General features: G+C 31.9%; 4 protein-coding genes across 6 annotated transcripts; 1 reads left to right on the forward strand and 3 right to left on the reverse strand.

Moving 5' to 3' along the window:
• Window positions 1-21: 21 nt before the first annotated feature.
• LOC111417348 (ubiquitin specific protease 10) lies at window positions 22-6,600 on the reverse strand. Its single transcript, XM_023049595.2, has 7 exons — window positions 6,450-6,600; window positions 6,262-6,391; window positions 5,338-5,988; window positions 1,226-1,427; window positions 670-1,165; window positions 382-610; window positions 22-323 (listed from the first exon to the last, which is right to left on the reverse strand). The coding sequence occupies exons 1-7, from the start codon at window positions 6,465-6,467 to the stop codon at window positions 67-69; spliced, it is 1,983 nt and encodes a 660-aa protein (XP_022905363.2). The 5' UTR covers window positions 6,468-6,600; the 3' UTR covers window positions 22-66.
• Window positions 6,601-6,868: 268 nt separating this feature from the next.
• On the reverse strand, window positions 6,869-11,949 carry LOC111417354 (lariat debranching enzyme). The gene is made up of 4 exons (XM_023049600.2): window positions 11,501-11,949; window positions 11,290-11,441; window positions 10,997-11,237; window positions 6,869-8,406 (listed from the first exon to the last, which is right to left on the reverse strand). The coding sequence occupies exons 1-4, from the start codon at window positions 11,695-11,697 to the stop codon at window positions 7,530-7,532; spliced, it is 1,467 nt and encodes a 488-aa protein (XP_022905368.1). The 5' UTR covers window positions 11,698-11,949; the 3' UTR covers window positions 6,869-7,529.
• LOC111417355 (FAD synthase-like) lies at window positions 11,846-13,843 on the forward strand. 2 transcript variants are annotated; one of them, XM_023049602.2, is made up of 4 exons: window positions 11,846-11,917; window positions 12,221-12,969; window positions 13,020-13,370; window positions 13,425-13,843. In XM_023049602.2, the coding sequence occupies exons 2-4, from the start codon at window positions 12,250-12,252 to the stop codon at window positions 13,680-13,682; spliced, it is 1,329 nt and encodes a 442-aa protein (XP_022905370.2). In that variant the 5' UTR covers window positions 11,846-11,917; window positions 12,221-12,249; the 3' UTR covers window positions 13,683-13,843. The 2 variants fall into 2 exon arrangements, with proteins under 2 accessions (XP_022905370.2, XP_022905369.2); XM_023049601.2 differs by lacking the exon at window positions 11,846-11,917 and adding an exon at window positions 11,939-12,068.
• Window positions 13,844-14,038: 195 nt separating this feature from the next.
• Window positions 14,039-15,540, reverse strand: LOC111417334 (RNA polymerase III subunit H). Of its 2 annotated transcripts, XM_023049576.2 has the most exons (4): window positions 15,386-15,540; window positions 14,614-14,940; window positions 14,260-14,528; window positions 14,039-14,202 (listed from the first exon to the last, which is right to left on the reverse strand). In XM_023049576.2, exons 2-4 carry the CDS (start codon window positions 14,906-14,908, stop codon window positions 14,152-14,154), a joined length of 615 nt encoding a protein of 204 aa, XP_022905344.1. In that variant the 5' UTR covers window positions 14,909-14,940; window positions 15,386-15,540; the 3' UTR covers window positions 14,039-14,151. The 2 variants fall into 2 exon arrangements, with proteins under 2 accessions (XP_022905344.1, XP_022905343.1); XM_023049575.2 differs by lacking the exon at window positions 15,386-15,540 and having other exon boundaries at window positions 14,614-15,059.
• Window positions 15,541-15,599: the final 59 nt, after the last annotated feature.

Consider the following 15,599-nt stretch of genomic DNA (forward strand, 5'->3'; position numbering starts at 1 on the left):
GATAGAAATCAAACATCTTAATCATTAGACAATAATATATATAATATAAATTACGAATAGGCCATCTCATTTACTTCGAATTGAATCGCTTCTTCTATAAAAGAGGAGATACGGAACGCGAGTTCCGTGCGGTTTTAACACTTGTTCTTCAGCAACCGGTTTCACTGACACATCATCATAACGTAACCAACGAGCATATCCCACGTGGTAAGCATCCGTTAAGTAATGACCTTTACTCGCCTCCTTTCCATCATGATATACTACCGCAAATAATTTGTATTGCTTTTCTTTTGAAGAATAATTTGTTTTTGATGACAACAGTTCTAAAATAAATTACATTATCATTTACTTTAACATGTAACCTTACAGCAGTAAACTTACTAGAATCCAATTTTAAGTCAATTGGAAACTCCAATGCCTTAATAATCTTTGTACATCCATCCAATTTATAATCAAAACATTTTAAATGCAAAACAAGAACGTAAGGCAACTCTTCAATCGTAACTTGTTGCCAAGCTTCAACTTCTTTGTTTGTTTTTGAAGAGGTAACCCCTTCCAATTGGTTTTTGCAAACCAAAGCTTCTAAGGCATCTCGGACAGTAGTTACTTTCTAAAATAATAACAAAAAAATCAATACAACTTTATTAAATGAATAAATCAAAAAATTACTTCAATATTAAGTTGTAGTGTAAAAAATGGTTGAATATTATCTGTACACTTATCCCCTGCTCTGTGTAACCTAGACCGTAGATGTCCGCTAAATATGTCGCTTAAAGGTGTTTGAACGACATCGATGCGTCTCGTCACGCATCCTTTATTTTTCGGCCCCATCACCTGCCATTCCTTGCTATCAGCGGCGTCATCCATAGTCACCTCCTCCATAACCGATTTAGTCCTTTGCTTTCCCACCAATTTCATCAATTCCAACATTTCATCATTTAAACCGTTTAATAAGCAACCCAAAAACTCCTCAGCGTCTTCTTGGCGCCCCTCCACCACAAACGTGTCAGAACGCATCCCGTTCAACATCTTATAAATGTACCCAGGTTCGAAAGGGACGTCGGAATTAATAATAGAATTCGGGTCTTGTTTAACATTTTTATCGACGCGCCTCGAAACCCGTTGAGCAGCCGGTAAATGTTGGAATTCTTTTACAAACTTTGCCCTATACAAAAGAAAGAAATGAGTTCTTCAACTGAATATTAATAAAAATATTGCTACTTACATATTGTCAATAACCGGGATATGTTTCCTTTTGGCGTTTGTTGTTATTAGATCAGCAACTTTGATAAGTAAGTTGTAAACTGGTGGACATGCCAGTAATGCTTGAAGGATGGAATTTATATAGCAATAATTGCTGCGATTTATTAAGCCGCGGGGCTGTAGACTGATTGTTTTATGGTCAATTATATGAGTAGAAAGAAACTCTAAAAAAAAGAAATGTTTAAATCAGTAATGCTTTACATATGAGTTTGATTAAAAATTGTGTGTCCTCGTGGTTTATTTAATACGTAAGTATATGTAACGTTGACGTAAAAGTTAGTAATAGTCAAAACTAAAACAGTGTCTCAATAAACATATTGACTTTTATATCTTAGTCAAACTCCACCTGAGGCACTTTGTTGAGTGGATTGAGTAGCCCAGCAGGTGTCATTGCCGGTCCTAAGCCAGGATAAAGGTCAGGTCAGCTCCCTACTTAGGGTAAAAACCAAATTTAGTTCATAGAACCACAAGCCAACCTCGCAATTTGATTGATGGAAAGATGACGACAACGTCGCGAAAATGGACTAAGATTTGGAATCAAAATAAACTTAGAGTTGAAACTTAAAACATGATGTCCTGGAACGCAAAGGACCAGGATATCTTAGAAGAGTTAAAGAGAACAAAATAGAGAGAAATTTATGCACTAGACATAAGCAAAGAAACAGAAAGATTTTATAAAGAACTGCAGACACTGGTGGACAAAATAGGAGAAGATCGTGATTATGGGAGACCTAAATGACGAATTACTGAAAATGTTCTATACAAACTATAACATGAGAATTAACGAGACTTTCTTTAAGCATGACATGAAGGACAAATATACATGGTAGAATACAAAACTGCAATAGTCGGTATTAGACTACATTATTACTAATAGAGAAGTCATCCTTCAAACAATATTGGACGTAAGAACCTTAAATGGTGCTAACTCTGGAAGCGATCATAAGCTGGTAAAGTGAGACTAAAAATGCCTAAGGTCTCGAAGTCTAAATCGCAAATGATTAGCAAATTCAACGTTGAATCACTAGAAGCCACAAGGACATAATATCTATATGAAGGTCGCTTAAACCAGAAAGAACCATTTAATAGTCAAGATACTCAGAATGGAAAACAGTTAAAAATAATATATTAGACGCCGCCGTGGAGTCAATAGGAGAGAGACAGATAAATGTCAATACAAACAATAGAAGGGTTTGGTTCAAGTAAAGAAACTAGCTAAATAAGTGAAAAATGGAAACTGGTACAACTACCGAAGAGAATGAAATAAGGTAAATGCAAATATGATATGAGAACAACACGATAGAAAACACCTTAAGACCCATAAGAATAGGAGAAGCCCTGGACCAGATGAAATCACCAACGTGATACTTAAATACGCAGGAAAAAAATTATAGAATGAGTTATTAACCCTATTTAAGAATACCATTGAAGAACAAAAAATACCGAATGAGTGGAAGAATAGTGCAACGATAGAAATTTTGAAGAGAAGACAGAAGACACAGGCAGAAAACTATCGAGAAATAACACTGCTTAACAGTATTTTCAAAGTATTCACAAAATAGATCCACTTCTGCCGCAATATGTTGTCAAAATATATATCAATATGTTGTACGAAAATGCTTAGGATTTAATAAACTTGCGTACATATGCTTTGTCGATATGACAAAGGCTTTTGGCAGAGTGTGCTTAAAGGATGTATTAGAAATAATGAAAACAGAAAGTCTAACGAATAAACAAATTAACCTAATATACAACATTAACAACCACAAAACAGATCAGAGGAGGACATATGACAGCAAATGATATATATGTAAACACAAGCATTAGACAAGGCGACTCACTTAGCCCCTTCATATTTAATATGATAATGGGTAAAATAATAAAAAAAAACTTTCCCAGAAGAACTGAAATCAAAATGGGAAACACATTCTTGACGCATTTCGCATTCTCTTTAGCGAAGTGAGAGAGCACAAGTCACAAAAGTCACACTTGTGGCGGGAGAACAAATACAAATGTGTAAAAATAAAAACGACGGCAGAAGAGACAAAGAACCAAAAGATGAGAGTAATAGAAATAAAAATGTTAAGATCTATATTACATGTTACACTACGCGAGAAACAAAGCAACACCTCCATTAGAGGAAGATTTAACCTATATTATGTAGTGAAATGGACAAAAACCGGAAAAAAGAATAAAACCAAAAACACGAGGTTTGACAAACAGGGAATTGTCCCTAGTCGAAAGTAGAAGAAGAAGAGAGCAAACAATAAAAGTGTGTCGAATTTCGGGTTGCCAGAAAGCAAAATCAAGATATATAATACCTACCCACTTATTTCAAGAATGATTATTTGGCATTTACTTTACTGGTAGTTCATGAATCAGAGAATTTGTAAATTTTTCTCATTAATAAAATGTCACCTATAATCCCACACAACACATTCATTCGTTGGTAATTTATTTGACATTACCAATAAGGATTTTCTTCTGATTAGTAATGCATATTTGCGCCCAATGACAAATATTGATGTAAAGTGTGAAGCTTTTAATGTAAAGATACACTGCGTTGGGATGCAGCAGAACTACGAAAAATAGCGCGAGAAGAAATTCATGCATTATTCCAAACAGCAGCAAAAATAGTGCCGCATTTTTCGCTGCTGAAGATCTCCAGTCTTGGCACATTATTTTACAATAGGATAAAGTGATGTACAAGATGGGATATTTCTGTAGGGAAATCATTCTTTGTATAAATTTCTTCACCCTTCATATGATAAAAGTTTTATTTGAAACTTTTTTAGATAAAATTGATGGTTTAAGCTATTAGATCGTCTTAATTTAAATGCCTCACCCGGTATAACCAAATTAATCATATTGCTTGATCCATAATAATATACATCACCGTCGTAATAATTTTAAGTGTGCAATTTTTGTTTAAACTTTTAACAATTTGTGAGTTAAATATTACGTAATAGAAGAAATTCAAGAGAAATATAATATAGTCTAAATTATTGTTGCATTTTACAACAATTCTCCAAATAGTATCTATACTACATTTTCTTGTAAACCAGGTTGTCAAAAAATTAAACGAAACATGAAACAAAATTTTTTGCTTTTAAAATAAAAATTAATTCTATAGAAACATAGGGTAGAACTGCTTAGCTGTCCCATTTAGTGAGTGACTCCATCCATACCTCAACAATTATTTAGTAAATAAACAAACTTTATTGAAATTCCTGTCATGGAACTGTTTAGTGAGATATCAAACCAGTAAATGGTTTTCAAATCTTATGAGATCTATGCATGACATCACATGCATGTACAACCTATATTGGTCTTTGGCACTTCTTTATATTTTTGAATCATTACTGCAAATAAACGGATATGTAAATATTAAAAATTGTTTCAACAAAATGTTATTATCATGACAAAATGATTTTTCACATCATTAAAAGAATGACAGTTTCTCAATAACTCAACTTAATCTTTCATTAATGAAGCGTCTATAATTTTATGACATAGTTTTTCCTTCTGATAAACGATAGTTACCATAATTACAGCGGTTTTAAGCGCTCTCAAAGGCTAAGAGCTGGATTTATCTATCAGATACATTTATCAAGGGATGTTAAAAGTGGCCCTGAAGGGATTGGAATACTGAAAACCATGTAAGCTTTAAATATGAGAAGTTATTTTGTTGACATAAATTGCAATCTATCATTTATTTGCCATCTCCCTACTTCTATCATTAGTAACTTTCTTTTAGTTTAAATCATCTATCAAATTTATAAAAACACCAACTCATAATCAAACTTGAAAACATTAATCATAATTTGTTTATAAGTGTAACATTATCATTTTCATATTTTTTTATAACAATATATTGGGTTTCATCATAATAATGCTTCTAATTGATTAGAAACTCGTTATAATCTCTCAGATTAAATAATATACTCACATTTCATTGGATTTGTTTACATTCTTACACATGGAGAAATAAAAAGTTTTAAATTGGTCAGAAATGTGAAACTGTATGTGTGAAAAGTCTATAACACTTCATGGGCTTTTGAAATTTTTACTAACCTCCTATTCTATGATAAACTGGATCGTCATATCTATACTTCATATCATCATTGACACAACTTCTCTCGTCCATATGATTATTTACATCAACGTTCTGTACATTAACCTTTACATTGACCATCTTTAAAGATTCATCACCATTTTCCACATTTTCATGAGTCTTATTTGGCTGAAATAAACTAGCCCATAATTTTTTAACTGGTGGTTTTGACACAACATCCTCCTTCTCTTCAACCTTCGTCCCATTCTGTGTGTTTACATCTTCTTCAACCTCAACACCACCCTCTTCTAAACCACCACTTCCATAATCTTGATTTTGAATGTATTGATTTTGAGATGTAAATGTTGTCGTATGGTTTGTTGTGAATCCATAACTTTGAACAATGATGGGCGAAACTGGTTGTGAAGTTACTGTTATATGTGCAGGAATCCCTGGACTATGGGGATATGGATAAACTTGTGAATAATGGGGAACTGCTGTGGCGCTTGTTGAAATTGGTTGGTAACATGTCACTGAGTATTGGGAGTATATGGGTTGTTGGTGAGATGGAATTAATGGGACTGTCTGTGGGATTATTATGTTTGGAGGTGGGCCATTACATTGGGTTATGTTTGGGAGATGAGCGTTTATGTGAGGGGTATTTTGTGGCACTAAAATATAAGATAAATAATTATTAATAGCTTATAATTGAATTAATAATGGTTCTGACACATAACACTCTATGTACTTTATAATTTTAAAAAATCCATTAAAGTTTGTTGATAATAACAATACACCAAAAATAGCAGAGATATACAGGCTTTTTTGAATACAATTTATTTCCCAAACTTTAACGAAAAAGCGCACAGATCATTACTCATCCTAACCCTTCAATTATTCCCACAATTGTACACAACAATTGCATATTATTACATAATTTTTACCTGTACATTTGTTCTGTGCATGAAAAGATCGTTTCCATGGTACTTCCACTTTGGGGTTCCAAGCGTGTAACGAGTGAAGGATGCCGTTTTTTTCCTCTTCCCCGACGCCGGTTAAATCTAAGAACTCTATCTGAAAAGCGATTTTTTTTGGTTTCGAATTGCAACGCACGTCGCTTCGAAATGCTTACCGAGCCGATGTTATCCATTTCGGGCTCTTCTAGGTAGATTTTGAAATCATTTCGTAGTCGTGCAAACGAAAATCGCACGTAAATTTACCACCAGCGGCGGATTGGGGTTACGTTTATCCTCACGTTGTCCCCGTGCACTGTCATTTGAAATGTCAAAATCCACTGCCGCTCGATCGATCACATTGGAATCTAGGGATTTTTTCGACTTGAATAATTAATGGCGACTTTCTAACAAAACTGTTTGTAAATTCCCGATTATTGTGTTTATTTCGATTATTTTTAGAACGTTAACATTATTTAAATATTTTTACGTATAACTTAATTATTAAGAAAGAAATTAAATTTGTATATGTAAAATTGAACTTGATTTTAGGTTGGCAATACATACTCATCTATTTATGCATTGTCAAAAACAAGAATTTAATTTAAAATTATTTATTATTAATTGTTAAACATTTTATTGGATTTTTTATAAAATTTTATTTATTATTTGTATTGATTTACAATTTATGAATTATATTAACTAGTTCCTCTTCTTTAGATTAAATAGTTGTGTTAAACTACTGCTACTACCAAGGAAGTGTTGCATTAGGCACAGCGTTTTAAGCGCTCTTTTAAACCTTAAAACAATTCATGGCACTTATTTATTGAAAATGAACAACAACATATGGTACTGAGACGACAGTAGAAACAAAGAATACTAAACAAAGGATTAGGGTGAGATGAAAGTCTTGAGATCTGTTGAATGTGACATTTCAAGATAGGCAGACAACACCTCTACCAGAGAGAGATGTAACATACAGAATGTAGTAAAATGGACAAAAGTAAGAAAAAAAAAATGGAAAAAGCATGTGGAAAGAATGGATGAGAGGAGATTGGCCAGAATATGTATGTATGGACGACTGAAAAAAAAATGCCTAATAGCCACAGAGCTTCTCCTCATCTGGAGTAAAGTCCAAACATAAGGCTTGATAAACAGGGATGCATTCCTAGTCAAAAGTAGAAGAAGAAGAACAACACCAAAATATATACAATTAAAAATTAATACTCCTACAAATTTCTATATAACTGCAATAATTATTACTCCATATTGGAAGTATCATATAAACTAGCATTTCTTCTTTTGAATTTCTTATTTTCTAAATTATTCACATTTGTATCAACAGTTTCATTTAAATTTTCTCCCTCAATAGAAGTTCTTTTCAAATTTCCATCATCTTCTTTCATTTCTGGTATATCAGCTTTGGGTGATGGCAAATTCAATTTGACTTTTGAATAGATTCCTTCTTTCTTAGGTGTACTAGTATCAAATTCGTAATCGCTATTTTCCAGCACAACATCACTATCGTTTATAAAAGAATTCATGTTTTCACTTCTATCAAAGCTTTCATATTCCGTAAAACTTTTCGACGAATTAGTTAAAATTAGATTCAAAGGATCGCTTATGCCAAGTCTACTGCAGAACTGTTCTGTTTGTGGATTAATTTTTGGTTGTAGCGAAGAAGAATTTTGGATACAATTTGGGTCGTACACTTTAGCAGTGGCAACAAAATTTAAAGGAATCTCTAAATTATTATTCATCCGATTCAAAATAAAAGATTCCTCATCTTTTGTTGGTGTAAAATTACATCTATCCGTTCCGATCGTACCAGGCATATATTGCGTATTATTTTTTACACTTAATAAGTGATTTGTATGATGTAAAATTGTTAACCACTCTAAATCATATTCTAATTTTAATTCACCACCATTATCGGCGACATCGACAACTTGTAAGAACCTCCTACTTGGTAAACATTTATCTAATGCTAAAAACTTTGTACATTTTCCCGTTTGATGCGGTACTAACGCGGCAAATTTACAATGTAAATGAGCTGAGAACCAATAATCTGGTTGTAAATGATGTAAAAGTGTTTCGCATGGTGGTGAACCCAATTCTCCAGCTGCTATATCAGCCCTAAAATATAATTGTTTAAGTAAAATTGAACTAAAACTTGGTTTACATACGACGCGACGGTCTGAAAGCAACAAGACATAAAAAACGAGTTAATAGATAAAGTAAAATGGCCAGGTAGAATTGGGGTTCATGATAACGCGAGTATGAAGCACATAGGTACCTATAGGGCCAAATGGCATGATGTTTAGGTTTTGAAAAGACAGTATTGCTCTTTTATTAAGACGACTACCACATGAAATCTATGTTTTTCTTGTGATCTTTGCACTTTTGTGCTACTTTTATACAAGAGAATGTTTAAATAAATATCAACAGAAAACTTAAATTATCACCTTTGTGTAAACATTAGAAGATGAAGAATTCAATGAAGTCACTATAATTATGTCCTATTGCTGTCAAACCAGTCAGTGTCTACTGTTAACCAGTCCCATAGGATCAAATAATCTTGTAGTGTGAAACTAACAATATATAGCAGTCATATTATGCATTATACAGAGTGCGACAAATGTCAGTTAACCGATATTAATAAATTTATAACAACAAATGATGAAAAAACGTAATTTATTGTTGAACAAAACTTTAGTTTGTGTTCAAACTGTATACTACCGTCATCAACATAATTGGCATTGTGGGAACATGGATCTGCAGGTTTTGCGAAAGAATTGGGAGTGACCACTAAGAGGTTCATATTAACTTAGAACAGCTCCAGATACTTTTCTGGATTCACCATTCCAACAACTACGGCCGACGATGTTATACCAGGAATTAGAGATGTCCAAAAAAACAAAAATAGTAAACTGCTACTATATCTGCTATTGTGACTGTATCGGCGATTGCGTCTTTATAACCGCTGATTGATGGACTTCTCTTAATATGGAAAGTTTTGTGACTGTGACTGCCCATTTTCTGAATGACAATTTTCAACCAATTTCACTTTTATTAGATTATTCTAATTTTCCGTTCAACATACCGCTTTAAATTTAGCAAATGAGTTAAATAGAGTCGTTACTGAATGGAAAATAGAAAACAAACGTTTAATACCTAGTCGTTTTGGATAATACCGCCGATAGAAAAGCGGTCCTAAATGCATTGCGCTGTGAGGTTGTCTTGCTCATATCATTAATTTAGTTGTGACTAGTGATGGATTAAAAGACGAAGAGATAGTTAATATTGATGGGGAAAACATATTGTAGAGCACTTTAAAAGAAACCACCGCGCTACCGCAAGACTTGTAGGGTAACAACAGAATCCGGGAAATAACCCTCTAAAATTTTTTCAAGATGTATCCACACGTTGGAACGCCATGTTTTACATGTTAGAACGGTTAATATACCTATAGTCTTAGAAGAACGTGTAAAAGCCACTATGTCTATAATTAATATGGAACTAAAACATCACTTAACAATAGAGGAACGGGATATTATTAAGCAATTGGTTCATATTCTTAAACCTTTCCAAAGTGTGACCAAAAATATTTCAGGAGAGGAATACTTAACTGCCTCTTTCGTTAATAAAGACGACATTTCGCTGAATGTGTCAAATGTGTTCTTGGTATATTAAAAAAATACTCTCTATAATAGTAACATTTCTTGATCCAAGATTTAAAGAAATACCTTTTAAAGACAAGAGAAATGTCATTTCTTTGGTAGCTGAAAAGATTTCGGACAAGTTAGCAAGCCGAGCTGATAGTGAAACGGAAGGTGTATTTAAGTCAAATGAAGCCAGAAATCAAAATATAGAAGATGACGATTTTAGGAGGATTTTCAAAAGGCAGCTCAAAATTACCAACCTGTAGCCCGTACCTACAGGTTCTACTACCAAGGCTATATTAGAAATACAGCGATTTTTAGATTACGAAGGAGTTCCCTCGCAACAACGACGCATTGAAATGGTGGAAAGAAAATAAATATTTGTTTCCGCACCTAGCATGTGTTGCGCAGGAGAGGCTTAGTTCATGTATTTCGCCTGTTCCTTGTGAAAGGTAATTTTCAAAAGCAGGGCAAATATTGACAGATAGGCGAAACCGCCTTAGCGGAAAAAAGTCGAAATGCTTTTATTTTTGTGGTTTATTTGTCATGTCACGGCTGAATTTTTGTAATAATAAAAAAATGCGATTTCAAAATAACAGTTTTGCTCATCTCTACCAGGAACATTTAATTATTCCCAAATGGCCAGAAAACGCAATTGTGAAGGTTAATTCGCCCGCTAAGTTTGAACTGCGCTTTATAGCTCCAGAGAATGAATTTGTAAAAATGTACGTGGTTTTCAACGCACCTAGTGTACCAGTTGCAACACTCAAGTCTACAATAAGGGTCATTTTCCATTAAGGCATGCAACAATTATGGACTATAATACATTTTTTTAACATGCATAGTAAAGTATGATCCAATATTTGTAGTTCAAGAGACATACATATAATTAACATGATCGACTATGTCATAATCAGGACAAAACTAGCACCTACTTATTTTTATTAATTTATTAATATTAGTTAACTGACTTTTGCTGCACTCTACATATACATAAATTTTGGTTCTATTTGATCCTACACAATAACTTAAAAGAAGTTTAAAAAATAAATAAACTTAGTTACTTGAAATGTGGTTTGAATTTAACCAATTGATCACAGTCTCCATATTTTGTTATCCCCGTAGGCCAATCATGGGATAAAAAGATATTTAAAGGTCTGGAAAGTTGTTTTAACCTAAATATTTCTAAATTTCTTATATGATAAACACTCCTCATTGAATTATCATTATAGGGTGGTTTTTCATAGTGACCTTTCATATAATCCCTACCTTTGTATATCCCTGATATACCACCTATTCTAATTCCTATAAAAATTATTTTTAATAATAAACAAAAATAAAAAGGAGAATTTAGTACCTTTTACATTAATAACTCCCGCATAACCTAAATAATAAATATTGGGGGCAACCCATCCTCCATATGGCAATTCTTGTAAATGATTAGAAGCTTCGTGATTTCCTCCAATAAAAACAGTTAAAACGGGGGCTTTCTTTTCACCGCTGTAATATCTAATAAAACAAAATATTGTAAATAAATTTCGACGCTGTCACTTCGTGAACGTTCTTACTTATAAAATGTGCACATTTCTCGATATTTGGGTGGTATAGCCATACATCGTAAGTCCTCTTCGTTACGGGTTGCTTGGAAATCCCCGCAACACACCAACAGATCAATTTTAATGTTTTCATTTTCTTCTAGTAAACTTAAAACTTCATAAATTGTTTCTAATTCGCCGTGGGCGCAACCTTCTACGGCGATTTTCATGTTTAATAATTTATAGGGGTTATTAAAACTGATTTTATAATAATAGGTTATGTTTTGTTTGAAAGCATTTTATTTGTTGACATCGACAGTTTCTTTTGGGGCGCCATCTGTTGGTTAATTCTCAATACTAGAAACCGAAAAGGATTTTTTTATCAGTTATTTCAATTCTCAAACCATAATTAAACCATGCGAATTGATGGAAATAACAATAATTAACATGGTAGTTTTTCTTTATTTAGTATTGACCAAATCTAAAGAAATTATCAGACTATAAATGGCAAATAAAAGATAGTACATATCTACTTATTACATAAATATCATAAATATCTCTTTGTTTTTCATTTCTCCTCGTGCTGACGTTACATTTTATGGTTTGTAACTTTCACATTTTAAACCACTTTTACAGTTCCTATGATGGCACAACTTTCATAAACATGGCTTGTCTGTGTTTACTTTAACTTATCTTGAAAATCCAACAAACGTCAGTGTGATATTAATATAAATGCAAAGTTCAATTTTTTAGAATTTGGTCCTTCACGTGGTTCCAACAGCATGTCTAGATCGATATCAACTTTAATATTAAACGATCTAAACGTGAGTGCCCTAGATTGTGATGTAAAGTACCTTTCCGAACAGTTAAACAGATTACATTACACAGTAAGCAAAGTAACAACTATAGAACGAGATCCTAATACAATTTCGTATGAAGTAGAACATGGGTTGAAGCAGAACGATTTTTTAATCATCATTGATTATACGTTAAAGGATACGCTAAATTCTGTATGCAATGTTTTTAATACGGAACTCGTTTTGGTACAATCTATTAATGAAAGAAACACGTCACTTGAAGGTGTTATGGTACCAAAAATTGCAAAGATTTTGGAGTATGATAATTCTATAAAATTAAGTCCGGTTATTTATTTAGGAAGGTTGTTCATTATTCAAGAACCTAACCTTAAATTGGTTTTTGAGAACATTTTAAGAGAATATATTGAAGGTTTTAATTACAAAATATCCTTTGTAAAACAATTTTATTTTAAAGATTGTGATATCGAGCTAAATAATTCAAATAAGTGCAATTGTCTACAAATTAACTGTAATAAGGAGAATGAGGATCAAATTTTGGAGGTTAAGTCATTCGATTTAAAGTTGTTGATTGAATATCAAAAGAAAATTAAGAAAAAATATGGAAACCAATTGACTAAGGAGGTCTATTTTTTAGCAAATATTTATAATAAAAATTGTTTTTATCATATTCATAAAGCTATTGAGGTTAGTGATATATTAAAGTATTTATTAAAATTGAAATTCCTTTTTTACAGTGTATAGAAGCTTGTTTTAAACAGTATAAACCAGAAAACATTTTTTTGAGTTTCAATGGTGGTAAAGATTGCACAGTACTTTTACATCTAGTTCTTTGCGTATTGAAGAGACATTATCCAGAATTCAAAGAACGTTTAATTTGCATGTACATTCAAAGTTTAAATCCCTTCCATGAAGTAAATTCTTTCATCGATCTTATCAGTAATTATCATAATCTGGAAATTGTTACTATTACAAAAGGCGTTAAAGAAGGTCTTGAAATATTTTTAGAAGACAGACCTCATCTTAAAGCTTGTTTAATGGGAACAAGAAGATCTGATCCGTATTCTGAACATTTAAATGTTTGTCAAGTAAGTTTTTTTTGAGTCACCAAAGAATTAAAGAGAAATAGTTAAATTTTTTAGATGACTGATTCTTCTTGGCCACAAGTTATGAGAATTTCTCCATTACTTGATTGGAATTACAGTGATATTTGGGATTATTTGTTGTATTTTCAAGTTCCTTATTGCGATTTATATGACCAAGGCTATACTTCTTTGGGAAGTATTAATAATACTATTAAAAATCCTAGTTTGTTATATAAAATTGGATGTAATGAAGAGGTTTATCTCCCGGCTTATAAGCTTTTAGATGGCAGTAAAGAACGAGATGGAAGAAATTGATTCTTTTTAGTGAAATTATAGATAATTTATATTTATAGATAATTTGTTTTTGGGTATAAATAATTTAATTGTTTTAGATGATATCTTTAAGCACTTTTTTTTTGTGTCTAGTAAATTGTTATTTTAAATGAAATATTAATAAACTTAATTTTATTTTTCAATTACATAATTTCTTAGTACAATAGTTATTTATGTACCAAGTCGGCAAAGTGATGTTTTATCGAACGAGTCTGAGTTTGCGAGTCGAGCGAGCGAGCGAGTTCTGAATATGAACAGCATCGTATTTATGTTTAAATTTTTTGGTAGTTCATTACTTTATCTACATCTTGCTTGAACTTTAAACTAGAATTAACTACTGAGTTTTCAATTTTTAGTTTATTATTATAAAAATTATTTAATTTTCATATATTTTAGACAAAAATAACAATTTTATGCAAAGTAGAAATATGATAAACTAAACAGTTAACTATCAGTTATCCCACCATGATAATAATCCTAGACCTGGTTCATTAATACTTCCCTACAACACATAAATTATTAATAAATACAAAACAAAGTTATTTGAAAAAAATCATACAGTTAATAAATATGGTACTTTGTTTTCAGCGTTTTCTCCAGCTTCTTGCACAGTATTTCCTGTAGCTGGCCCAGCAGGACAAGTTTCTTGGAAAGTTTCTCCCGTAACGCGAAAACGAATATTTTCTCCAGTATCCATAAACAAATCGTGTTTATTTCCATCTCCTGTATCATATTCCCAAACCCAAGCTTGTTCAGTTTCATCAAATCTAGCTGGATGTTGTAATGCGTTTGGTGGGATTAAAATATCATCAAAAAAACCTAATGTAACTTAAAAAAGAAACATAGTAAAGTAGAATAATTAAAAAATTAATTAAAAACTGGGAATCAATCTTTTTCTCATTTTAATACATACCATGAACACCTTCTTGGCTACAACTTCTAATTTTGCCCATTAATACTTCTTCAATAAACGGCCTAAATACAACATATCGAAATGAAACACGAGTATGAGAAGCTCCATCTCCTGGTATAATGTAAGATTCTTTTAAATTAGTAATATCATAAAGTGCTATACATAAACCAACATTTAAAACTACTTTGTTGGCTAATTTTTTATTTAATTCGCCCGCTATCGCATCGTTTAACTTTAAATGAAATAATTCAGGCGGTATTCGTGTTACATGCTTCATTTCAGATAATATAAACATTTTTCTGTTCTGATGTTTTCTGATTTAAATTTCTGTAAGTAATGTTTATTATGGTTTTATTGTTGTTGAAGAAATTTAAAATGTTCCTCCTTATTTAAAAAGAAATTGTTGAACAAAAAATGGTTACTAATTAAGTAAGGTTATGTTGCATTAAATTAGGTTATGTTTTGGTGTTTCCTGTCAAAATGTATGCCTTGTCGTTTGAAAATTAAAATAACCTTAGTTCCGTGGTTTTCGTGTTTTAAATCATTTTTAGCAAAATTCTTTTATAGTAAGATTCATATAATTATATCAAATTAAATATTACAAAGCCTCATTATCTGTCTTTTTAGGATGTGAATTTGGCGCCACTTTCATGCCAAACCACAACAAACTGTTAACCACGCACATAACTACGTGAAGGTTGTGTTTAAGAATTGTTTAAGAAAACTTTAATTATTTTGATTTAAAATAAGGTAAGAAATTATTAATGATTACCTTAAAAATGAAGTGATGATTACAGAGACTCAAGTGGGTAAAGTATGAAAGTCATAACTCTGATTCCAAATATAATTTTCAACAAAACATTAAATTGTGTCTGCACATGTCTCTACTAACATTATTTTCGTTTATTGTTTCTAGATAATACTACATTCAAACATATATCTCATATGCATAGTAGAAGTATACAAATTGACGTTTAGTTGATTAC

Source organism: Onthophagus taurus, chromosome 1 (assembly GCF_036711975.1).
Source record: "Onthophagus taurus isolate NC chromosome 1, IU_Otau_3.0, whole genome shotgun sequence".
Lineage (NCBI taxonomy): Eukaryota > Metazoa > Arthropoda > Insecta > Coleoptera > Scarabaeidae > Onthophagus > Onthophagus taurus.

Coding starts and splice junctions, on each gene's coding strand:
- LOC111417348 (XM_023049595.2), bottom strand. Junction 5,989..6,261: donor TGCACAGAACAAATGTACAG/GTAAAAATTATG, acceptor CTTATATTTTAG/TGCCACAAAATACCCCTCAC. Junction 324..381: donor TGACTTAAAATTGGATTCTA/GTAAGTTTACTG, acceptor AATTTATTTTAG/AACTGTTGTCATCAAAAACA.
- LOC111417354 (XM_023049600.2), bottom strand. CDS start 11,697: ATGAAAATCGCCGTAGAAGGTTGCGCCCACGGCGAATTAGAAACAATT. Junction 11,238..11,289: donor GGGAGTTATTAATGTAAAAG/GTACTAAATTCT, acceptor TAATTTTTATAG/GAATTAGAATAGGTGGTATA. Junction 8,407..10,996: donor AAATTCAAACCACATTTCAA/GTAACTAAGTTT, acceptor ATTATATTTTAG/GGCTGATATAGCAGCTGGAG.
- LOC111417355 (XM_023049602.2), top strand. CDS start 12,250: ATGTCTAGATCGATATCAACTTTAATATTAAACGATCTAAACGTGAGT. Junction 12,970..13,019: donor ATATTCATAAAGCTATTGAG/GTTAGTGATATA, acceptor CCTTTTTTACAG/TGTATAGAAGCTTGTTTTAA. Junction 13,371..13,424: donor AACATTTAAATGTTTGTCAA/GTAAGTTTTTTT, acceptor TAAATTTTTTAG/ATGACTGATTCTTCTTGGCC.
- LOC111417334 (XM_023049576.2), bottom strand. CDS start 14,908: ATGTTTATATTATCTGAAATGAAGCATGTAACACGAATACCGCCTGAA. Junction 14,529..14,613: donor TAGCCAAGAAGGTGTTCATG/GTATGTATTAAA, acceptor TTCTTTTTTAAG/TTACATTAGGTTTTTTTGAT. Junction 14,203..14,259: donor AAGTACCATATTTATTAACT/GTATGATTTTTT, acceptor TATGTGTTGTAG/GGAAGTATTAATGAACCAGG.